The 26118-nt window shown below is 36.8% G+C and overlaps 1 protein-coding gene across 4 annotated transcripts in view; it reads left to right on the top strand.

Annotated features, from left to right (window-relative positions):
- Positions 1-26118, top strand: part of LOC144199231 (mannosyl-oligosaccharide 1,2-alpha-mannosidase IA) — a 116384-nt gene that overhangs the window by 88766 nt on the left and 1500 nt on the right. For 3 of the 4 annotated variants that reach the window (XM_077720729.1, XM_077720730.1, XM_077720732.1), the window contains 7 exons: positions 17598-17692; positions 19555-19681; positions 20725-20818; positions 21400-21515; positions 23161-23380; positions 24295-24467; positions 25397-25512. In XM_077720729.1, coding sequence (XP_077576855.1) covers positions 17598-17692; positions 19555-19681; positions 20725-20818; positions 21400-21515; positions 23161-23380; positions 24295-24467; positions 25397-25512 — 941 coding nt within the window. The remainder of the gene's footprint in view (positions 1-17597; positions 17693-19554; positions 19682-20724; positions 20819-21399; positions 21516-23160; positions 23381-24294; positions 24468-25396; positions 25513-26118) is intronic. The other variant, XM_077720731.1, reaches the window with a different exon arrangement.

Genomic DNA, 26118 nt, shown 5'->3' with positions numbered 1-26118 from the left:
CATCTCGCGGCAGGACTTCCATAGTGGCAGGCTCGTTTGGGTAGTGGCCAGAGCTCATGCAAAGACTGACATTGAATGAAGTAGTAGACAAAAGAACGCCAGAAAGTGTGTATTTTGTTGCCAACCGATCGCAGTTTACAACAATTAGACTTGTACTAGTGTCAATGGAAGCTAATGTTACCATGTTGGCGTTCTTATCTTAATATGCCTTTGCACTGACCGTGTTTTTCGCACTATAAGTCGCAGCAACGAAAAAAATGCACAATGAAAAGATAAAAACACAAAAAAATGAATCGCTTTGGACTATAAGTCGCATATTTGGGAGGAATTTAATGTAATGAAATCCAAAACGAAGTAGATAAGCCAGTATGTAAGGCATTTAAAGTGAAAAATATATATAAAAATGGAGGTAACAGCAGGCTAAATATATATAATTTTTTACAAAAAAAATATTTCATCATTCGTTGTCGGTCTAGATCAGACATGGGCAAACTACGGCTCGCGGGCCACATACGGCCCATTCGGCTTTTTAATCCGGCCCGCCGATGTTTTTTAATTGATTTTTTTTTATTTTGTTTTATTCCCCAAGATGGCGCCGTCATGCGGAAGCCAGTGGCAGTAGTTCTGTCCACTCTTATTTGTTTTTTCGTGTTTTACAGCCCTTCTATCTTTTTTTAAATGACATTTTAATATTTCTTAATACATTCCTTTTTACTTTACTTTGTACTTTATACTTACTGTTAATACTTTAGTCCCTTTTTTCTGTTTATCTTTCATATGTACTGTTAACGGATGCACTTTTTTATTTGTATCCTATCTTGTGCTAACCAGGCCCTTCTGCCAAATTTTTAAAGTCAATGTGGCCGAAAAATGTGCCCACCCCTGTGCTAGAATCATGTTAATAATAGAAATATAACAAATTGGTTTGTCTGTTTTGCATAACTCGCTCTTTTTTTGTTATGCTAGTCCCCATTGTTTTGAATACATTATTCTACCATGCAATTCCCAGCATCCCTTGCACTAGCCTTTTGTAAAATATACTTATAATCCTTTTTATCTACGCATTAGGACAATACGAATGATCCTTTTGTTGTATATCGTCACATTGCCTAGCACTAAATCAGAATTTTCAAATTCAGGACTGATTGATATGGATACTAAAACTGTAGTGATATTAAATGAAGAGAAAATAACCTTGTTAAACAGCAACGGATTAGAAAATGGCGAAAAAATAGAGTGCCAAATTTTAATGAGGTGGTCATCTGTTCAATTGTGTTCTGTTAGGCTTTAATGCTTTCATTTCACACACACAAAACAACCAAAACAAGTCGGCCTTGGCAGCCTATAATGGACATAATGTCTGCAGAGCCGCTTTTCATCCGCCGCGGTTCTTATTGGCTCAGACGCTCATTAGCCATTTTCAAGTTTCTCTTGTTGTCTGGATGCATGTTTTTCTTTTTTTTTCTTTTTCACCTTCATGACCTTTCCTATTCAATGCTGTCTGTCTTCTGTCTATCTTCGAATCAGTCCATGTTGTGTTGTCCTCGTTGACCTAGCTTAGCATTTCTCCTCACAATCTTGCTAAAACCAACTATAAAACTGTACGATTAAGTGTTAGCCTTTAAAAACATTTTTTAAAATTACCCAAAACTTATAAGAACTTCAAAGCATCCCCATACGAAAGATTGCATCTGTTTTTAACCAAACCGCCATGGCCATTAATTAAAGGAGTAAATAGCAAGTTAGCCAACTCGCACGGGTCAATTAAAATAAATAATAAATGAAAGCCGTTCAATTATTCAACGTGCCAGCTCGGATTAACTCAAAGTCCTGGTGGAATCAGCGGGCCCCGATATACAACCCTTGCGTTAAAAAAAACAAACGTTAGCTCAGTTCCCCAGTGGGCGAGACGCCGCGGACTGATCGATCGGCGGCGTCTTATTGGGCCTAGCGCAATAATTAGCTAATGTGCTTCGGTGGGAACGCCAACGTCCCCTTAGGAGGTGATCGAAGGAAGGATGGATGGGGGTCCAGGGAGGCGGTGTCGGCCAACAAAAAGTCGGCCTTCCTCAACGCAATTTTAGAAATACGACTGCGGACGTTCCCGTCGCTGCGATGTCCTTCAGGTTGTCAATCATCTTACCCAGACATCCATCAATCATCTCAGCTAAAGGGAAGTGACACTTGAGTAGAATATTGTGACTTTTATTGGCAGTAATTCTCATTGAAGCTCAGTGATTTTGTCGCTAACTTATTGCTAGGCAGATTCCTCTTACATCCAGTCCCTTAAACCTTTGCTATATCAAATCTATGTCATAAATGTTAACTTTCCTTCTGTTATTCCCATTTGAAGGCCTGGCCGGACGTTTGGTCTCCGGAATTTCGGTTGCCGGACGTTTGATCGCCAAACGTTTGATCGACAAACGTTTGGGCGCCAAATGTCTGGGCGACCAAACATCTGGGCGACCAAACGTCCGGGCGACCAAACGTCCGGGCGACCAAACGTCTGGGCGACCAAACGTCCGGGCGACCAAACGTCCGGGCCACCAAACGTCCGGGCGACCAAACGTCCGGGCGACCAAACGTCCGGGCGGCCAAACGTCCGGGCGGCCAAACGTCTGGGCGACCAAACGTCCGGGCGACCAAACATCTGGGCGACCAAACATCTGGGCGACCAAACGTCCGGGCGACCAAACGTCCGGGCGACCAAACGTCCGGGCGACCAAACGTCCGGGCGACCAAACGTCCGGGCGACCAAACGTCCGGGCGACCAAACGTCCGGGCGACCAAACGTCCGGGCGACCAAACGTCCGGGCGACCAAACGTCCGGGCGACCAAACGTCCGGGCGACCAAACGTCCGGGCGACCAAACGTCCGGGCGACCAAACGTCCGGGCGACCAAACGTCCGGCCAGGCCTTCAAATGACATTTGAAGGTCACATGACCTTTCAAAGTTTCATTTTAATTAAGTAATTATTTTTTTTTTTGGTTCTTAATCGTTAAAATCAATGCTTTTGTTTGCAAAACTAAGCCCGGGGTCTCTAGCGGCCCATTATACAATAGAAAAAGTATTGAGGAATAACTCCTGGCCTTTTTTATTGCAAGGCATGCGTGTTTTGCATGTTGAGGGTAGGGTTGTAATTGTTTTTAATGTGCTTGTATGAAGGTCGTTATTTCATGGCGTCGTCCTATGGGATTAAGGCGAGAATTATGCACAGATGGTTGGTTAATTGATAGATTCATTTTTCGCTTCATTGACGTTACTACTGGTTCATTTCGAAGGCGTGTTTAATTTGCTAGAGCTCACAGGCGTCCAAATTTGAGTGATTTACACCACCGGGAATGTTTGGAAATCAATCGACTCTATCATGAGTAAACCTACAAATGTCTTGAGGAGGCTTGTTTTCAAGCCATCATTTTTAGGGGTCCTTGCCTTAAATATATACTGTTTACATAACTAAATTTGAATATAATATACTTGACTACTATAAATGTGTTACTCCTGTACCAAAGTACAAAAAGATGGACCAACCCGGAATTAATAGAAAAAAAACTGGTATTACCAAAAAAACATGCAATTTCGAAGGCATATGTCATTTTATTATCTATAAAAAAGTCTCAAAAATATTTACCTGTACTAAGGTTACCATATTTCAAGTAAATTCATTGGACAGACAAATGTTGACTTGTCACTGTTTTGTTAGTTTTACTATCTTTAGAATCCTAACACGAACATAGAATTTTGTCTACAAAAACATTCCAAAAAACTTTGTCACGATTAGTTCTTTTGATTTTATCTAATTCCTGTCTAATAATCTGGCCAACGCTAAAATTGCAAAAACAGTTTTTGAAAAAAAAAGAGCGGTGACCAAAAGACCGGCGACCAAAAGACCAGCGACCAAACGTCCGAGCACCCCTCCTACAAGACAAATTTTAAAGCCATTTGTCTTCCAATCTGAAGTGAGCCATTAAAATAACGTTTACCTCCCAAAAAAAATACAAAATCTCCATGGACCGCCACACTGTGTCTTCTAATTGCAGCCAGGTTGCGCTGTGCAAATGTTCTTTTCCCAAGCAATTTTCAGCTTCACAGCAGCAGATTTCAAACCCCCCACCCCACCTAACACACACACACACATATACACACACACATATATATACACACACACGGTCCGGATGGCAGCAAGCTGGAAAGGCGCTCGTAGATATCCTCCCATAGAACACTTGAACCGAGATGCTTTGTGCTGGGTATTTAATAGGGCATCAAATAGCCTGTCAAAGGAAAGGTGTAAGCCTCCTTTTTCAGCCCCGGCTTTACCGCTGTTCACAAGCTTGCTGCTACAATGTTCCCACACTCAGAAAATCTTTAACCTGACAGTGATTTGTCTCAAAAATTGTATATGCTTTACTCTAGACATTATAAGGTTTTTACAGAAAAATGCATCCAAAATAATGTAAATGTATACCTTTACGTTTTTTTGCGTATTTTTAGTTTTTTAATTATAATATAGTATACAACTGGTGTACTGGATTTTATTTCAAGTACGTTTTTGTCAGTGTATTTTTTTATTATAATATAGTTTAACAACTGTTTTACTGGATTTTTTTAAGTATGTTTTTTAAGCATATTTTTTTTTTTTTTTTAATTATAATATAGTATATCTTTGGTCCTGGATTTTCTGAGTACGTTTTTGTAAGTGTATTTTTTTTTTATTATAATACAGTATCACAACTTTTGTACTGGATTTTTTAATAACGTTTTTGTAAGCGTATTTTTATATTTTTTATTATTTTCTAGTATTACAACTTTACTTGCTGGCTATTATTTTGTACCAAAAAAAAAAAAAAAACAAGAATTTCTAGCGCTAATAATAAAAACTCTAAAAAAATATTTAACACAATAAAATTAATTGGTGTGCTTAGTTGGAGAACGCAGTGATCAATTTGCTTTTGACAAAATGTTCAATTTTTCAATTCTACTTCTGATTTCATATTTTTGATCAATCAAAATAATGTCAATTCCAACATAAGTCGTTAAACTTCCCCATTTTAAATGAATAACTATTCAAAGACGTATTAATGTTCCGATATTCCTGAAAGATTAAAACCTGACAACCAACCCCTTTCTCCCCCTAATGTTATTTAAGCAGTGTGATGATTGGTCGACTGTATTTTTTGCTCACTAAACCCGAACTGTTTATCTGTCAGGCCCGATTTAAAGGCTCTACTTTTATACCTTGTGTCGAAAAAATGCTGCTTTCCTTGACAGTGTAAAGGTGAAAATGATCTTGACAAAGAGGATTTGGTGCTAATACTCTGGAAAGTGAAGCTGTCATTTTTTTTTATTAGGGGGGGGGCTGCTTAGAAATAGGATTATGTTCTATTCTGACTTTCTGAGGTTAAAAGGGTGGCAAGTATGACATGTGGGTTAATATCCACACAAGCTTAGCATTCCTTGGCCGAAACCCAAATGGGGGGATGCGGGTATTAAGTCTGGTATTAACTCTGTTGAACTGGTCGTTTGAAAAAGGTTCCATGTTTGAAAAAAATTCAGTGGGGGGTGCTTTATCAGCAAGTGCAGCTTTCGGTGCTATTTGAAACTTATTTGTGAGGGTAGGAAGCCGAAACATGCTCGGATTTGTTTTCTCAAGTATTGACGGCAATAGAGCGACAATCTTTTTCAAGTGGGAGGAGCCGTAATACCAAACTACTACTCGCATATTAGCCGCATCCGCGTATAAGCCGTATTCTTAAAATTGCGGTAAAATCGTTGAGTTTTACGATTTTTTTAGGAGTATAAGACGAACCCTGATTCACAATTTTCACCTCCATATTCATTTACATAATTTTGTAAGTTTTTTTAATATAATAAATGATCGTATCAGCCACATTGTCTTGCGTTATGTCGTTTTGTCTTTGTCGTGTTGCAGTTTCGTGTATTTTAAGTCTAATTTGTGCGCATATAAGCCATACCATTGATTCCGTGACCGGACGTTTGGTCGCCGGTCTTTTGGTCGCCGGTCTTTTGGTCGCTGGTCTTTTGGTCGCTGGTCTTTTGGTCGCTGGTCTTTTGGTCCCTTTTGGTTGCAGGTGTTTTGGTCACCGGGTAAATGTATTTAGATATTAAACAGTACTAAGATATTAAACTCTCTCTCATGAAAAAAAATTGAGAGCTGGTTTCAACAGTAAACTCTCTATCACCATTTGACCGGCGACCAAAAAGGACCAAAAGACCAGCGACCAAAACGTCCGAGCACCCCTTGATTCGGTCATCATTTTTTGAGCGAAAAATACGCCCTATAGACGAGAAAATACGGTACTTAAAACAAGTAGAATCACAATTTTTTTTTTTTTTTTTGCCCTGGCTACTATCTGGTTGCGAAGTATTTTGACGATTTTCTGTAAAAAAAAAAACTGTGGGAAGATGAGTTGTTGTAATATTGTTGCTTGCCGTTTTAATTAATAACATTTTTGTGTTTACTACTCACTGGAGTATGTATTTTCCTTTACTCAGCTGAATGCTAGCGACCATTCCTGAACAGAATGTATATTGTGTTTTTTGTTGGAGAACTGAGAAAAGAAGGCAATTGGTGGTAGGTTATATTCTTCCTTAGAGTCCTCCCATTACTCTGAAGAGCCATTTAAGACAGTCATTTCCTACGGGATGAGGAACAAAGGATATTTGCTGTCTGTTCATCGGAAATAAAGAATACAACTATGATGAAGTCATCAACCTATAATTGCGTCCCATGAGCCGCCATGTTCCGCTTGGCATCCACCTCCTGAACACATCGATTCTCCAACGGCCTATTTCGATGAAGTTGGCGCTTCCCTTGAGCTCATTTCGTTGCCGAGTTCTTCCCCTCATTCGGGAAAGTGTTCTTTATGGCCAATTCCACAAAGCGTAGCGTTCTATTACGGCCTATGATTGAACATATGGTGACCTACCAGTCAGCGTTTCCTCTTTTTTTGTCTCGAAATTTGTGTCTTCTGCCAACGTCTGCGTAGGTTAATCAGAGAGGATGCTAATTTCCCGCCTTAACGAACACAATTCACTTGGCTTTCTGTTCCGTGATTGAATTGATCACATTAACACTGCAGGGTGAGATTGAGGGAAAAAATCATGGCTAGATTTTGTCTTTTTTTCGTCTGTCAGACAATTACGAGAAGGAAAAAAAACCTTTGGCATGATTGTGAGTTCGCATTTGCCGGATCTAGCTGGGTCAAGGCGAGTGACTGGCAAGCACGGCAGCGAATTAGGACTGGAAATGATTTTGTTACGTTGCCAAAATGCGTTTGTGTGCTGTCAATCAGAGACTTAACACAGAAGGACACAACTGAAGTACTTTATTATGGATTCTATGATTAATTCATAATGGATTCTATTGATTCATAATGTTTTGTCTCATCCAGAGTGATGTTAATACAAAAAAACTGGATTTTGGATGCAGCTGATATCATTTTATCAACTGAATGACAGTTAAAATCGTGTGTTATCTCAATGTTGCAATGTTTAAGTATGGAATATGCTTTTTGTTTATATTTAAGGCAAATGTCCTTGGGAATTTTGTCAGTTTATTGGTATGATAGACAGTTTTGCTCAATTTTGTCTGTGTTGTAGCTGGCAGAACATCCTTAAGTGACTTTGTCCAGTGCCTTCACCGCAAAGCGACCCCACTTTGCACTCGAGGGTTGTTGTTGACTCTTACTCGGGGCGACACAACATGAGATGTGAACCTAAACACTCAGGCTTGAATCGATATAAAATGCCAAGGTGACTTTTCCGAAGCTTATATACAGTTAATTTGTGCTTGCCGCTTTATATAAGCATGTTTATAGCCAGAGAGTTTCTGTAAATTGACATTTTTATCAATGTTTTTAGGTTTTTTGGTTTTTCTTGTAGTTAGTATCTTGATAATTTTTATCCTATGTTTCAGGGGACATTTTGTTAATGTATGAATATATTTATTTATGTAAATCATACAATTTTAGCATGTTTTTTCTGAAGGACAGCAACAATATGAGGATTTAAACATTAGACAATTTGCCTTTAAAGTACACTTATCACCTAGATTAGATTTCATGGATAACTGTAATCATTTTTTATGAAAAATCTGTCATCTGTAGTTTCAACTATGCAAAGACAAGCCGTTATAAAAGTTTCAGGGCACAATTTTAATCGTTTTGTATCTACGTGAGTCTTGATCATTTATTTTTTAATACACTAACCCCAATCTATCATTTAATTAGCTTGCGAAATCTCATGACACTGAGACTTTAATGTCCATATAGTGTTAATTGGACAATTTCATGCTCACCATTACATTGCCATGTGGTTGAAATATATAATTTATCATACAAAGCTGACAAATGGTTTCTACATCGGAGACGACGCTGATGTCAATCATTTTTGTCTTTCTAGATGGTTTGTCAACATTTTTCCCCTCTGTCGCCCCCCAAAAAACACAAGAAACAAATGTTGACGTATCAAAAGTGTTAAGATTGACGCTTCAGACCGCTTAAATCTTCAATCTCTGTGGAATTGTATGCCTCGTTTCATTTCTTCCTGTTAGCCGAGAATGGTTGCTGACATCTCCAAAATAAACTGGCTGCGACGTACCAAAGATGGGACGTTAGACATCATCGCGTTTACTAAAGGGAATAGAACAGTTTGCCCTTCGGTCACAGGTGGAATTCTTGAACTAGTCAAGTGGACATTGTTGACAATGATGTGTACCGGCTCGGAGGATAGAGTAGAGCGACCAATCAAGAAAGATAGAGAATAGAGTGTTCTGAGTTGGATTTAGAGATTGTGTTGATAAGGTGTTCTGGAAAAAAAGGTTTTGGAGACTTATCACACAAAATTACTTTTGGCGTAATATCAGGAAATTGAAGTACAGTATTTTCTGGCATAATGTATTTTTAATTAAAAAATAATGATGAATGAATCAAGGGTACGGCTTATATGCGCATAAATTAGACTTGACATGCACAAAACTGCAAAAGACAAAAACGAAACGCTATAATGCAAGATAATGCGGCCATTAGTTTCAAAATAGAGAAAAGATAAACCGATAAAACGCTAAACACAATTTATTTTGACGTCTATGAATGAAATTCAAGGAAAATCGATCCTTCCGATATGGTAATTTATTTCAAAATAGAGAAAAGATAAACAGATAAAATATTAAACAAAATTTACGTTGAATGAAATTCAAGAAAAACAAACATCGTATCTTACATGAAACGTGAAAAAAACGTACTTGTGCCTGCCATTGCTTACTCAAGGCGCCGCCATCTTACCTTTTACTTACCTTCTACTTATTTTTGAATTTAAAAAAATTGTTCTTCATTTTGATAATGCTGTATGTGTAATATAGCCCATGCCATCAAACTCTAAAAACAAAAACAAAAAAAACTAAATAAGGCAAATTCTTGGGGTAGTTAAACATGACTGGTCTTGATAGATAGCAACTTAGCTCAAACGAAGATTTTTTTGTTGTTTTTTGGGAATTAAAGCTAAAATATGACCAAAGACATGCAAAAACTCGTTACACTTGCAAGAATGAGTTTAAAAACTACATAAGATTCGGGTTCATAAGACTAATGGCCAGTTTTCTGATGCGGATTAGCGTTTAAAAAAATCACCTTAACGTCACATAGCCGAATTCTCTATTCTTTGGGATTGCATTTATTTGATATTTGAACGGTTTGCCTTCAGGTCACAGATTGTATTCTTTACCCAGAAGTCCATGACTTTTAATGGCAGCCTTCCCTTTTCCTGCTTTCATGTTCTCTAGGCGAACAGCTCGCTTTAATTAGGATCAAAAAGCAGTCGAGGCCCATGCAAAATCTATGAGCACTGACATTTGCGGCGAAGGCAAGAATCCCTTTAGAAAACCCTTTCGTCATCTTTCAAGGCTTCTCGGGAATATCCCACATATTATTCAACGTGTAGTCAGAACATTCTGCCTCTACCGTTCTAAGCCTTCAAGACATCGAAGCGTCTTCGGATAGGTTGCGAGTCTGGTGAAGAAAATTGTCAAAATGATTTATGGTTATCGACACCGCCTCTGATGCCTTTGGCGCTATATTTCCACTGGTACTCAGGTCATTGGTCTATGTACAATTCTACAGTCTTGTTCATTTGTCTTTCTGAAACCTTGTTTGAGCTTCTAAGAAATGACCTGAAGTTAGTAGCCGCGGGTTAAGTTAATTTCACGTGACAAGGTGGATGACCTGACTGTGTTTGGGAATGATTTCTGTTGTTATACGGTCAATATTGTACCTTGAGTAGGACTTTGAACATGGCTAGTGCTAGCGTTCGGTTGCCAAGAGCAGTTTTTTGATGGAAAAGGGGTCGAGAAAGTGCTTTTTTCAGATAGAAATCAGTTAATGGGTTCGTTGAGTAAATTTGGGTTGAGGAAATTAAGACATTTTTAGAAAGAAGAGTGCTTGAACAAATAGATTGTGAACTGGAATTGAAAAATATTCTTGTTTACTTTTTTTGTTTTTGTTTTTCCCGATCATGTCGTTTTCAGAGGATCCGAATTTTGGATTAAGTTTGTTTAATTATGCTACGAAATATTGACGAAAGAAAAAAATCAATATGTGAATGTGCTTTTTATGCGCATCATATTCAAAGTGTAAAAAAAATCTTTAAAATCTTTAAAATTTAGAACCAGATCTAAAAATATCTTATCCAGACATCCATAATAAGGAATAATGCTTGTAGTGATGGTATACAGTTTAAATTTTCATTTCATTTTTATTTTATTTTTAATTGTGTTGGGAGTACATTTTAATGGCTTCGTAGAATAAATTTGTGTTAAAGAAATTAAGATAATATTCAAAAGGAGAGTGCATGGGTTGCAAACAATTATTGAAAAAATAATTTGTTTTGTCACTTATTTACTTATATTTTGTTCGTTAAATAGGTGCATTGTTCCGATCAGACATTTTTTCCAATCAGAATTTTGGATTAAGTTTGAATTACGAAGATAATGACGAAAGAAAAAAATATATGTAAATGTGCTTTTTGTGCAAAATATAACCTCCAAATCGTAAAAAAAAATCTTTAAAATCCTCCCCATAATCCACAAATTATCATATCAAGGCTCTCTGTTACTAAATAGCCAAAAACAAGTGAGCGAGATCTAAAAATATCTTATCCAGACATCCATAACAAGTAATTATGCTTATACTGACAGTATACACTTTAAATGTACTAATCCAGATCTAAATTCCTGAAATTTAAAAAAAATCTTCCTTCTATGAGTTTTTATTATATTTTTAATATTTCTGGGAGTAAACTTTACCCCATAATTGCCATTAAATTAAGTGAACGAGAGTTCAAAGTAAAATTTAGTTAAATACAAGGGCACGGTTTAGTATATAAACGGGATTACAAGTGCTAGTGACAACCCCTTCCTTCATTTGGTCAACGCCTCTTGTCTTCTGGCCTTTAAACATCAATTTAATCCACTCCTCCCTCTATTCTCCTAAAAATGTACGACCTCCTTTCTCCCAAAACTCCGTCTGGATTTACTCTCATTCCACATGGACGCCGCCTCAACCCGACACCTGGCAGCCGAAGCGGCGCACGGGCTTTAGTTTTCGCGCCTCTAAATCGATGAGGCACATCCAGACCTCCGTGAACGACAATCCTCTTTGCCCACCAGTGTGTACTTGTGTGTTTTTTGTGTATAAATGTGTGTGTGTGGACGTCAATGCAAGGGAAAGTCACCCTGACCTTTCCCGCTGAGAAAATGAGCCGAGTCAGGAGACCTTCAGTCCCCGGTCGGTATAAGAAAAGAAAAAGTGGGCGGAACCATGACAACGACAGGTCAGGGACCAATCAGATGAAAGGATGACTTTGTCATATTAATTCCAGGTTTATCATTCACACCTCTTGGGTAGAATTGAAGACAACACCATATGTTTCTTTGTCCTTTGGGGGGCGTTCAAGGAAATCAGGGAAAATGCAATTGAGGTGACACTTAAATACACTTCATGGTTTTATAGGGTTTTTTAAATGGGATGACAATTTTTTTGAGGGTGATAAAAGTCTGATCCACATTTCTTTGTTCGATATGATAGTTGGATTGGATTGGGTAACTTTATTCATTCCTTGTTCGGGAAATTTTGTTGTCATAGTAGCAAGAGGGTGAGAATACAGACACCGAAATTTACATTTTAGACATAAATAGATAGTTAATAAGTACATTAATAAATAATACATGAATAGATAGTTGTCTATAGAGTCTAGGAATTCAATTTAAAACTAATTTTATCCAATATGTACACATTTAACTCAAAGAAATAACAATAATGTTATTTTATTTTGATAATTTTGTCACTAAAAATGTCTGACATTGTAATGAAAAGCATTCTTTTTATCAAAAGTACTTATTTATATAGATAAATAAGTCAAAATACTTTATATTTTCCATAATCGTAACAAAAATCAAATAAATTAATCAATTATATTGAAAATAAAACGTCAATATCACTTGAAAAAAACAATGTAAACCAACAAAACTAAATACGAACCTGGGAAAAAATGGCTAGCTCACAAATAAATTAGCAACTCCAATCTATTCTGACCAGTATTTCAATGCTTTTTCAATCACGACTACTAAATGTCCAGACTTTTTAAGACCCCGTGCAAAATATATTGTTGCAGCCTTAGTCGATGTCAGCCAGTGAATGAATCAACGACGTAACTCTCAACCTGACCAACTTGAACCAAATCGAAACAGAAAAGTAAACCAAGTGTTGAGGCGATGAAAGAAGAACGTGTGTCGACTGAGCTCATGAAATCCCCCCGTGGGTAACAAATGACTGGCTGGAGGTAATTGACTATTATACAACAGACTATAAAGCAATAACGATTCCGCTCTGTTATTGTACCCTTACATTTCACAACCGTAGTTTAGAATGGGGAAAATAACTATGTACAATGTGGCTATAGCCCTTACCATATTTTCTCATATATATGACATATTTGTAACTAAAAAAACTGAATCATGTATGTCCACAAAATAGACTTTATTAATTAAAACGGCTAGCAAAAATAAACTTATTTTCCTACTGTTTTTTTTTTCACGGAAAATCGTGACATAATTTGCTACATGAGATAGTAGCAGGGGCAAAAATAATCATAATTATTATTCTACTTGTTTTTAGTACCGTATTTCCTCGCCTATATGCCGTATTGTCTAAAAAATGAAGACGGCTTATATGCGCATAAATTAGACTCAACATGCACGAAACTGCAATGGGACAAAGACGAAATGCCTTAACGCAAGACAATGAAGCCATTAGCTTCAAATTGGAGAAAAGATAAACATATAAAATGCTAAACAACATTTATTTAGCTAAAAAACTGATGACTGGATCAAGGGTACGGCTTATATGCGCACAAATTAGACTTGACATACACAAAACTGTAAAGCGGTAAAGACGAAACGCCATAAGGCAAGACAATGCCGCCATTAGTTTCCAAATAGAGAAAAGATAAACAGATAAAATGCTAAACAAAATATATTTTAACATCTATGAATGAAATTCAAGGAAAAAAAACGTATTTTTCATAAGACACGAAAAACTAATTTACCTGTGACTGCCATTGCTGGCTTAGGGTGCCGCCATCTTTTACCGGAGACTCGGTTGTGCACTTCCTGGTTGTACTGGTCACATGACTTCCTTTTTTAATTTGTCTTCGTCCAGGCAACACCATTTTGGAATGTCCGATCCAGCTGTCGATTCTTTCGATTCATATAGTATCTCAAAAATACTACGTTCAATTATTTTCTTAAGATTTAGTAACATATTTAGTACACCCTATTAAAACCATGAATACGGAGGTGAAATTGTGAAAATTGTGAACTCGGGGGCATCTTATTCGAGAGAAATCGTAAAATTCAACGATTTTAAGGGTACGGCTTATACGCGAGTGCGGGCAATATGCAAGAAAATACGGTAAATGTTTTTTTTGATCAGCATGCAAGTCAGCTACATATGGCGCTAATTTTGCTCTAATTTTGCACCGTTGCTCGTTTGTTTTCCAAATTGGGCTTTGGTGATTTCTTCTTCGTTTTTTTAGCGGCGGCCATCTCTAATTTATTGAATCTGCTTTTGCGCACTCTCCGGCGAGGCGTCAATTATGCAGAGTACTCTTGATTTATTTATTTATTTTCTTTATGCGGCTAAGGCGGGAAGGGAATCCACGTCACACCGTTGACAACGCCATCAAATATTTACCAACATTATTTTTGCGGATTATTGAACAGGTGAATTAAATTGCATATGGAGTCATCAAAGGATGATTTATAAAGGATGAAATTGGAGGATTTAGAGATGATTTGATGTTTTATTCTATTTTGTTTTTCTTTTTTGTTGAAGGAGTGTTCCAGATCAATTCCTGTTTATTATTAAGGCGATTTTGGGTCAGTTTCTGTTTTTTTTTAGACAATTATTGGGTCACTTTTTCATTATTTTGGAGTTTTTACATGTCATTGCCTGTTTATTATTTAGGACGTTGTCACTTTTGCTCATTTAATGTTTGTTTTGTGGCATTTTTATGTCATTTTGTGTTATTTGGCATTTCCGGGTCAGTTTCTTATGAATTCAGGGTATTTGCAGGTTGTTTTATGTTAATTTTTAAGCCAATTCTGGGTCAGTTAATGGGGATTTTAGGGTATTTTTAGGTTTAGGTCTGGGATTTGGAGGCATTCCCAGGCCCTTTTTCTGTTATTTTGTGTCGCTTTCTGTTTTCTGGGTTAGTTCTTGTTCATTTTGAAGCATTTCTGGGTCATATTTTATTGATTCTAGGGTAGTTTAATCCACTCCAAAAAACCCGAACATTATTCCTGATTAAATAGGTTAACATTAGCATATTAGTCGACAATTAATTGTACGATTTTGTTTAAAAAAATGGCGATCACTTGCATAGGTGAAGAACAAAAAAATTTCAATGATTTTTACTGTCATGTTGAATTCCACAAAAAGAAGCTCCACAATCCTCGTTTTTCTCGATAAAAAACCTGAACATTATTCCTGATTAAATAGGATAACATGAGCATATTAGTCGACAATTAATTGTACGAGTTTGTTTAAAAAATATTTTTTTTGAAACGGCGAACACTTGCATCAGTAAAGAACAAAAAAATGGAAAGGATTTTTACTGCCATGTTGAATTCCACAAAAAGTAGCTCCACAATCCTCGTTTTTCCCGATAAAAACCCCGAACATGAACACACCCTCAAGAAGAAAGACGCAGTACCCCACAGTTCAAACCTTTCTTTATTCTTACCATGCTTTTCGCTCTCGGCATTCCCCCAAGCAATGGCCGCCGGAAAGATTTTTTATTTTTTTTTGTAGCTAAGCGAAAGTGGCAACCCAAGTCCGCTTTGTGGGAGGAGCCTCTATTTGCTCCGCGTCTCCGGTGGCATCCCAACGAAAAATGTTCCCGGCTTCGCACCGATACACCACGGGGGGGCGGCTGGAGTTTAATTAACTTCCGTAATGTCGGACGAAGCCCGCGGCAGCGATCCCGTGCGCCATCTTTAATTTAGCCGGCGGAATAAACAGGGGAGCAGATGCCAGCCGTGGGCCGCTCGCTTGTAATTAATCATGTCATCTAGAAACAAGCGAGGCGCAACCTCTGACGGCCTTGTGCTACATTTAGACAGGCTGGATGTGTCATTATCGCAACCGAGCAAGTCGTGACCTTTACAGGCGTGATGCATCTGCCCGTGTTTGGCTCTTCGTCAACAAGCGACTTTGACAATTGGAAAAAAAAATGGAAAAATAATTACGGTAGACTGTAGCCCGTTTTTTTTTTAATCCCAAAAGTCATGCGTTGAGAAAAAGGAAAGAAAATCCATCAAAGTCATACAAATTACATTTGGAGGAATAAAACCAGGAAGATTGAATAGTGGAAATAAAATCTAAATTTAATGGAAAAGGAAAAATGGAGGAGAACCTATACAATAAAATAAAAATATGGTTACATAATGTAAGATGCATCTAACTAATTTTATATGAAAACAATATGTTTTATGTATTTAAATCACTCTGGACTATAAGCCACAGGGTTAAAATTTAGAAAAGCAGTAGCAGTTTATAGTCCGACAATTACGCTAATTGTAATATGCTAAGGAATGTGTCAAAGTGGCGGCCCAGGGGCCAAATCTGGTCCGCCGCATCATTTTGTGTGGCCCGGGAAAGTAAATCATGAATGCTGACTTTCTATTTTAGGATCAAATTAAAATGAAGAGATTAGATGTATATTAAATTCCTGCTTTTCCCCCTTTTAAATCAATAATTGTAATTTTTCAATCATTTTTTTCTGTGTTTTAGTCCAAAAATCCTTTTGTAAAATCTGAAAATATTTATATAAAAAAACTAAAATAAACATTGTTTTAGATCCATAAAAAAACTGAATATTCAGGGATTTTAATTTAGGGATTTATTTAATGAGGGACAGCACATATTAATGAACATATTTATATTCAGGTTAATGGACATAAAAAATCAAGATTGTAGCCAAGAAGTAATTTCCATCTTTAGTCCCTTGTGTAGGTTGAAGATAAACGACGAGACAAACACACACACACAGCAGTTTTTTTGTTTGTTTGTCTAACCGTCAGGCTTTAAGATGATTGGCTAAGAAGTTCAGAGACGGTAGTTCACGTATGTTAATTGGTATTGACTTCCAGGTATAGAAAAGGTTGGCTGAATGGACTCTTTTTGAAGGGAACTACACAGTCACCTATAGAGCCGGCCCTTGTTGATGTATTGGATTTTTTAGTACAAAATCTTGCAGTGGAGGAGGAACTTTTTTGATTGGAATTGAGTTCCAAGTACAGAAAAGGTGCTTTGGCTGAATGGACTCTTTTTGAAGGGAACTACACAGTCACCTCTAGAGCCAGCCCTTGTTGTTATGTTGGATTTTGTTTAGTACAAAATCTTGCAGTGGAGGAGGAGCTATATGATGGAAGATGTTGTAAACTAAGATGGCATCTGCATATTTAACAGTATTGTTTCAGTTTTTTTAATATCCGACAGTGGTGGTTTTTCATTTTTGGTTTTCATTTTTTTCCATATATAAGACACACTGAATTATAAGGCGCACTGTCTATTTTGGAGAAAAATTAAGACTGAAAAGCGGTCCGGAAAATGATTGAATGAGTAATATTCCAATAGTAACTGCTGAGGGAAAAAAAATCCCATTTTTCCTATTACAAGGGAACACGTGTATATTGTAATTCCCCCGCAGTGATGCGTCACCGTCGTACCTTGACAAACCTTTTCCGACTTTTGATCTCCCGTCAGTGGTTTTGCCCGCGAGGCTTCCATCTGGTTTCCTCAATATCACACTCGACCCTCCTTTTTTTTGTACCTGCACACTAAACGCACAATTTGGTGATTGATGAGCCATTAGCTAGCACGGCCTTGGCCGTGGAGAACCTAGCGGGGACTGAAAGACAAAATTGCTTCTTTGTTAAAGGGATAGTGCTGTTTTAAGGAGTATTTTGGAATAGATTATGTGTGTAAATTAAGCCTTTGTTTTCTCTATTTTGTCTTTTTAGCTGTTTAGGACTAAAGTGTTGGAGTTGGGCGCCAAGCTGCTTCCGGCCTTCAACACGCCAACGGGGATCCCTAAAGGTGTCATTAACTTGGGGAGGTGAGCATCAGCACTGACCTGAAAAATGCACTAATTGATTTTGCATGAATCATTTTTGTCTTAATGTGAGTGTTATTGAAATAACGGCGAGTCTGATAACAAGTATTCTCGGGCAGGTTTTAAAATGGCAGCCGAGGGGCTAGTTTTTGTGGTGAGAGAAGATAAAGCTTGTCTATTAACTTGATGTTTTAAGAAAATATTTACTGTATTGCCCTTTTTTATACTTTTTAAAAATAATACAATTATTATTTATATAACGATGATCATGATGATACGAATGATATTAATGATATTAATGATATTAATGATATTAATGATATTAATGATATTAATGATATTAATGATATTAATGATATTAATGATATTAATGATAATGATATTAATGAGATAAATGATATTAATGATATTAATGATATTACTGATATTAATGATATTAATGATATTAATGATATTAATGATATTAATGATATTAATGATATTAATGATATTAATGATAAAATGATGAAAATGATAATAATGAAGATAATGATAAGGATAATGATAATGATGATAATAATGTTAATGATGATAATAATGTTAATGATGATAATAATGATATTAATAATGATAATATTGATAATAATAATGATAATATTGATAATAGTAATATTAATATTGATAATAATAATGATAATATTGATAATAATAACAATAATAATAAATTATAGTCTTTTTCTTTAAAAAAGTTTAGAAAGTAGATGTTTATAGATTTTTCCTTTTTTTTAACTAAAAATTAGTCAATAAATGAAACTAAATAAATAGATTAAAACGAATTTTTTTGTTTTGCCCTTCTTAATTAAAATTTAATAATTTAAAAATAAAGACGACGCTTAAAAAAGAAGAATTTGGACAACTTTCAGGTCAGGAATGATAGAAAAAAATTAATTGACTGTCAAAATCGTTGTTGATTTCTTTGCCTATCAGTTATTTGGCATCTAGTAAAATGATCATTAACCCGTGCTAGACGTCCAATTCATCTACACAACAGCTGTGTAAAATACTTATTTGCCTTGGCCGACATAATTGCCCTCATGAAAAGAAAAAAAACCCAAACATAATTACTTTATAGCCCACAATAAAAACCTGTGCCATCTCACAAATCAAAAGCAAGCCAATAAACCATCTCAACATGACTGTATATTTATCATCAATTCCATAAATGACACGAAAAACAAACTAGTCAGCACGTTAGCACTTAGCGTCAATTTTCAAAACCTTCATTCAATCCTCTAACGTCCAAACTCATTCGTACATATACATATGTAATCCAGATTTCATATTAATAAACTTTTGGCTTGCTTTCTAGTTAACATCCGCGTTTCCTCATGTAAAGTTTATGTGATTTCAATTAGCCGCTAGCTAATCCATGTGCGTAAACAAAAAATGGCCTGAATATTGTTTCCATCCATACCATAGAGTCGGCCCTGTTCATTCGTCTGTTCCGAAGCATTAACTCGTCTCCACTAAGCGGCTAATAAACAGACAGCCAACACGGCATTTTAAACACACTGTCTGTTAAGTTATTACTTTTGCTTCACGCGTCGGTTAAAAAGCAACCGAGTGCGGTAGACATCTGCTGGCTTACTCCGTTATCTTATCTTATCTTATCATCTACTGCACATCAGGACAAACACAAAGTCTGGATGTTACGTGATAGGCGGTCATGTAAGGTGGAAGAAGTAACCATGATAGGATTTTGTCAACTACCATGCGACCTTTTACTGGCAGAAAAATGAGACATTTTGCCTTTGTTTTTTAAATGTTAGGTTGCAAAGGGCACTTGGTGTGTGTGCTTATTCTGTGTGTGTTTTTGCGTTGTGTTGCAGTGGCAGTAGTTGGAGTTGGGGATGGGCGTCGGCCGGGAGCAGCATCCTGGCCGAGTTCGGGACCCTGCATCTGGAATTCGTTCATCTAAGTGAACTCTCGGGTGATCCAGTCTACGTTGAGAAGGTACTAATGTTCAACTTGAGGTTTATTTCTAAGAAAAAGGACTTTATTTTCTGGGCTACAAGTTGAAGTTATATATGTGTCTTTTTTGGAATATAAGTCGCACCTGAGTATAAGCCGCAGTAGCTAAATAATGCACAACGAAAATGATGATAATGACAATAATAAAGATAATGATAATAATGATAAGGATAATGATAATGATGATAATAATGTTAATGATGATAATGTTAATGATGATAATAATGTTAATGATGATAATGTTAATGATGATAATGTTAATGATGATAATAATGTTAATGATGATAATAATGTTAATGATGATAATGTTAATGATGATAATGTTAATGATGATAATGTTAATGATGATAATGTTAATGATGATAATGTTAATGATGAGAATTATATTAATAATGATAATATTGATGATAATAATACTGATAATATTGATAATAGCATGTCGCACTGGAGTATAAGTCGCACTTTTGGGAAGGCATTTTTTTTATTTGATTAGAAGCTAAGAACAAACATTTAAAGTAAGAAGAGTTTTTTAGATAACTACAAACTAAAGTAAGAAAAGTTTAAACAAAATGTTGTAGTGGCCAGAGAGAAAAAAAACATGAATAAAAGTGCACTTAATAGTCCAAAAAATACACATTAAATATAAGTTGTGTACGAGTATAAGTTGCAACAACCAAACAATGCACAACGAACAGGAAAAACATGTTGCACTGGAGTATAAGTCGCACTTACATACGTTTAAAGTAAGATGGAGAAAATTGGGATGAATAGGCATCTGTTAGCACAACATTTTTTTCTAATAACTTTATCCTAAAATAGACAAAAAAGGTTGTTCTTGTCATAGAGAGAGAAAAATCATGAACAAAAGTGCGATTTATAGTTCAGAAAATACAATATATATTTTTTTTTTCTTTAACAGAGTGGGTGGACTTCTTTGAAAGCTAAATCTTCTAAGATATAATCTTAAAATAAGACACAATGTTTCCACTTTCTTATGAATGCTCTTGTTTGTTTTTCCCGTACAGGTGATGAACATCAGAAAGCTCCTGAATAAAATTGAGAAACCCCAAGGCCTGTACCCCAACTTCCTCAGTCCAGTCAGCGGAAACTGGGTCCAACGTGCGTACATTTTCCATCAATGATTGACATTTCCCTTTTGGATGATCTCATAAATCAAAAAAACACCTTACACGTATATAGCACAATAAATCCTGTTGAGCTTCTCATGAGTTCACATTGAAATTCATAGCTGAATATGATATTTCAGCGTGGGCGTTTTGGCGACTCCCACGCAATGTTCTCACAATGGCGTCCGCCCGTGTTTGTCCTCCACGCAAGCGCGCTTCTTCCTTTTTTTTTTGCGAGATAACGTAGACAACTAGCAACAATTAGCCTCTGTATTCATGTGGAATTGGGTTTTTGCAGCCTTCTCGCCACCTTGATCATTTTCACGCTTTTTCTGGTAAATCGGAAAGGATCCAATTTTCACAAAGTAATTGAATTTATTATCATTTCAATAAGGAAAAAAACGCCGGGAGTTCTGCACAAGCTGCTTTGATGTCGCGCATTAATAAGCGGAATTATTGACGAACTGTGCAATGGTTCCTGAAAAAAGGAATAAAATCGACATTTTCATTGACGGCGATGGCAGTCAATGAGTTGGTGTTGATTTAAGGAGAGTTACGATTTTTTCGTTGCAGATCACGTTTCCATTGGCGGATTGGGAGACAGTTTTTATGAGTACCTTATCAAGTCGTATCTGATGTCGGACAAGACGGATGAAGATGCTAAGAATATGTACTACAACGCATTGGAGGTATGCTACACTTAAGCATGGGCGATTTTGTGATCGTTGATTGGTGAAAATTTAATGGTGGAAATGTTTTTGGGCATATTTGAATGATTTCTCGTGATTTATTTTATTCTAGTTGAGATAAATTGGAGGACTAAACTAGTATGACGAAGGAAATTATGTACAATGTTTATTGGAGAAAAAGAATAGTTAGCATTTTTTTTAAAACATTAGCGCTATTAGCATGTTGATGAAAATTCACATTGTTATTCAACTTTCAAAACAATCGATATTTACACTCAAAATTGCCCCGGCAACAAGAATTGTATCGACTCTACACGTTTTATATCGTCAAAATCACATTATATAAACGAAACTGTGTTGTACTACTTCTATGACTCTGTTACTGGCAGTAAATAAAGTTTAAAAAATATTCAAACAAATTTCGGTTAATAAAAACAAACAAAAAATTGAGAATGGCAACAATTGAGACAAAATTTTTGGTCAAAGCTACGCATTTGCCATTTTTTTGTCATGTAGAATTTAGCCTTTAAAATCAGTTAATCGTCAAGTTAAACATTTTAAAATAATCTTCGAGTTAGCACAACATATTGCCATTTTGCAATAATCTTCGAGTTAGCACAACATGTTGCTGCCAAATTTGTATTCACAATATACTCGAAAAATGGAGATTATATTTGCCAACTCAAAGACTTTATTGCCTAATTTCGACATCCAGCTTGTGCGTAACTCGAATTGCACCAAAGTGCCCCCTACTGGCAGTAAGGCTCAAATGCACTGCAAGTCAAATTGTATTGGTCTTGACCTGTACTTTTAATTTGAATGTTATTTCTCTCCGGTCTCCAATTTAGCATGTAAAAAAAGGGCTTTTGAATGTCATATTTTCAAGTTAAACTTTGCAAGCGTGGCTTGACATTTAAGACATTTAAAGGTTTTAGCAGATTTTTAATAGGTACGATTTGAAACTTTTTAAATGTGACTTGGGGTTCAGAGTTGTCACGAAACAATGGAAATTCCAGTTAAATGCTTCTGAAATCGAGCAATTTGAAGGATAAAAATTAATCGATTGTACGTGTGTGTGTTTTTGCACTTGGCATTTAAGTAAAAACACGTTGTTAATTAAAAGAACACAATGTTGGCCAATTATACCATTCCCTTATTCCGTTCATACAATATTATCGTAAACACATTATGCGTTTTATTAAGGAAGATGAGATCTTGTTCTTTTGATTAGCTGCAAATTTGTACACATGTTTATGATTTTTCTTTTTAAATGTGGCTTTTAACTTTCATATTTTGAAATAATTTCATTATGCTAAATTGTAGTCAAAAGATTATGAATTGAAGACTGTTTGATAAAAAAAAATGCTGCATTTTTTTCATGACAGCCTAATTTTTTTATGGACAAAATGTATATAGCAGAAGGAAAAACATTTATTTTTAATAAATCTATAGTTTTTTCTTCAGTTAACTCCCATTTTTTTTTTTGTTACACTGGAAAATCCCAATGAAGAAAGATGCTAACAGTTAGTTAGTTAGCATTATATCGGTTTAATTTCGAAAAAAAATGTCCAAATATTAACCCTGTTAAATTATTATTATATTTTTGTGTGTTTGCATGGTTAAGCATGTGATTTTTTTCCATCAGGCTATCGAAAACAACCTTGTACAAAAGTCACCCGGTGGCCTGACCTACATGGCAGAATGGCGAGGGGGCATCCTGGATCACAAGATGGGCCACTTGGCCTGCTTCTCCGGGGGCATGATCGGCATCGGCGCCGACGACGGCGCCCCCGACAAGCGCCAGCACTACTTGGACTTGGCCGCCGAGGTCACGCGTACCTGCCACGAGAGTTACGACCGTTCAGGTGAGACCACCGCTTGATAAAAAGTTGCATTTTGTGAGCTTTTTAAGAGTCAAGCACTTAAACGTGAGCATCCTTCACGTATATTGAGTGGAGTGGAATGATTCCAGATCGCTTAAGTGACACTTGAGTGACTCAAAAGGAAAGCTTTGGCCCTTTAAGAGAGGGAAAATGTAATGTTGCGACACTTTTACGGATTCCATTTCTTGAACAAACATCCACTTTATCGCCATCGTGTAAGAATTCGTGATTAGGGAATTTTCTGACAACATACCTGTTAACCTCTGCCAATTGCTGCCCTTAAGGGATTAAAAAAAACTACGAATGATGGCACATATTTACTCACATAGGGCGCTCTTAAAAGTCATGTTTGTCGCCGGACGTTTGGTCACCCGGACGATTGGTCGCCCGGACGATTGGTCGCCCGGACGATTGGTCGCCCGGACGATTGGTCGCCCGGACGATTGGTCGCTCGGATGATTGGTCGCTCGGACGTTTGGTCGCCCGGTCGTTTGGTCGCCCGGACGTCTGGTCGCCCGGACGTCTGGTCGCCCCGGACGTTTGATCCCCCCGGACGTTTGGTCGCCCCGGACGTTTGGTCGCCCCGGACGTTTGGTCGCCCCGGACGTTTGGTCGCCCCGGACGTTTGGTCGCCCCGGACGTTTGGTCGCCCCGGACGTTTGGTCGCCCCGGACGTTTGGTCGCCCCGGACGTTTGGTCGCCCCGGATGTTTGGTCGCCCGGACGTCCGGTCACACTAACACGCATGTGCACCCGGATTAGAGCCGAAATGGGTACAGAGTACATGATTTAAAATGTGAAATTATACAGGTTAAAATAAATATGTCAACAAGTATGTGACAGATAAAGACAATCTTGCTTTTATTTTCATCTAATTGTCTTTTTCCTTGCTTTAAGCCACCAAACTGGGACCAGAAGCATTCCGGTTCGACAGCGGCGCCGAGGCGACAGCAACTCGGCTCAGCGACAGATACTACATTCTCAGACCGGAGGTCATAGAGAGCTACATGTACATGTGGAGGCTGACCCACGACCCCAAATACAGGGAGTGGGGTTGGGAAGCTGTTGAGGTTCGTATTTACATATTTACATGTCTTTTCTCAACAGTTAGAATGCTTACAAAACAATATTTACTGTTTGAACTCATTCTTTAGTAGTATTGTAAAAGGTTTTGCCCTATTTTTTGGACTATAAGTCGCACCAGGTAAATAATACTCAATTTAAAGGGATATAGTAATTTATTATATTAGAAACAAAGAACTAACATTCGGTAAAGTAAAAATGGAGTAAAATAAAGAATGAGGAACAGTTTTTCAGATATCTAATGCTGAAAAAAATAATATAACAAGCAAAGTTCAAAACTAAAAAGCTGCATTTGAGTAACAGTTAAAAAATAGTCTGATTTATAGGCTAGAAAATACATTACTTAAATAAACTAAAGTAGATCAATTAGATGAATTCACCAGGTATTTTATTACAAAGTAAAAGTTTGAAATATATATTTTGTAGGAAATGCGAATATTAAAATTCTGTTAGTTAAGTTTTTAAGTGTTTAAGTGTTAAAAATGTTAGACTTTACAAATCGGCAACTGCCTTGAATATCAATGTGTTTTTTTCCATAGCAATAATATTAAAAAAAAATGTTTCTGATGTCAGTGGGCTTTTAAACCAACACAAAAAAAAACAACTCACCTTTCACGCTAAACCTAATTAACTTCCCTAATTACCTTCTGGGAGTAGCGTTAAACGCCGTCGTGCACATTCAAGCCCCAGGTGGCACTTGTGCGCGCGACCCAATTATTAATGTACAATAGTTGTCATCCATTGCGCAGGGTTAACGTGATGGATTTCCCTTGAATTTAGTCAAAAGGCCCGATCGGGTCTTTAATTAGTCGCCATCACGGTGAATTAACGCATCAAGGTGTCGGTTAATTAGGTTGAAGAGTCTGGTAGTGGAGTCGATAAATCCATATGTTTTGTTTTGCCATCTTGTTTTCAGGCGCTGGAGCGGCACTGTCGGGTGGAATCCGGTTTTTCGGGAATTCGGGATGTCTACACGTTGAGTGACAGCCATGACAACATGCAGCAGAGCTTCTTCCTCTCGGAGACGCTAAAGTAAGTTATATAGCATTTTTTTTGCTAATAATACCTATACATTGTCTGGCAGCTGTCCAATCCATTTGGAGTAGGAAGGTTTGGTAGCAAGGGAACAATCAGGCTGTCAATCCTCTGACTTTAAATGGCTTGGTTGTTTACTTGTGATAAACTTTTATAGCAGAAATGTAAAAAGATTGTTCATTGCCCCTACCAACATGGCTTCAGGTCAGTTGGTCAGCCATGTTGGTAGGGGCAGCGTTACTGTTAAAATCAATGTATTGACATTTCAATTAAGTAATCACCATCTACTTCTTAAAAAAATGTTTGAAAAATATTTAGACATTCAATCTATTTGGTATAGAAACAATGGCAGCAAATGTACAAATGGCAGCCATGTTGGTAGAGGCAAAGTCAATACATTGACATTTGAATTTGTCATAACTAGCTTATGTATTAGACATTTTTAAAGACTATATAGACATCCAATCCATTTGGGGTGGGAACAATGGCAGCAAATGAACAAATGGTGGCCATGTTGGTAGAGGCAAAGTCAATACATTGACATTTAAATTTTGTCATAACTAGCTTATGTTTTAGACGTTTTTTAAGACTATATAGACATGC

Source organism: Stigmatopora nigra, chromosome 7, assembly GCF_051989575.1.
Source record: "Stigmatopora nigra isolate UIUO_SnigA chromosome 7, RoL_Snig_1.1, whole genome shotgun sequence".
NCBI classification, from domain to species: domain Eukaryota; kingdom Metazoa; phylum Chordata; class Actinopteri; order Syngnathiformes; family Syngnathidae; genus Stigmatopora; species Stigmatopora nigra.
Note: the sequence above shows the minus strand (reverse complement) of the source record. Positions and strands in the feature narration are given on the sequence as shown.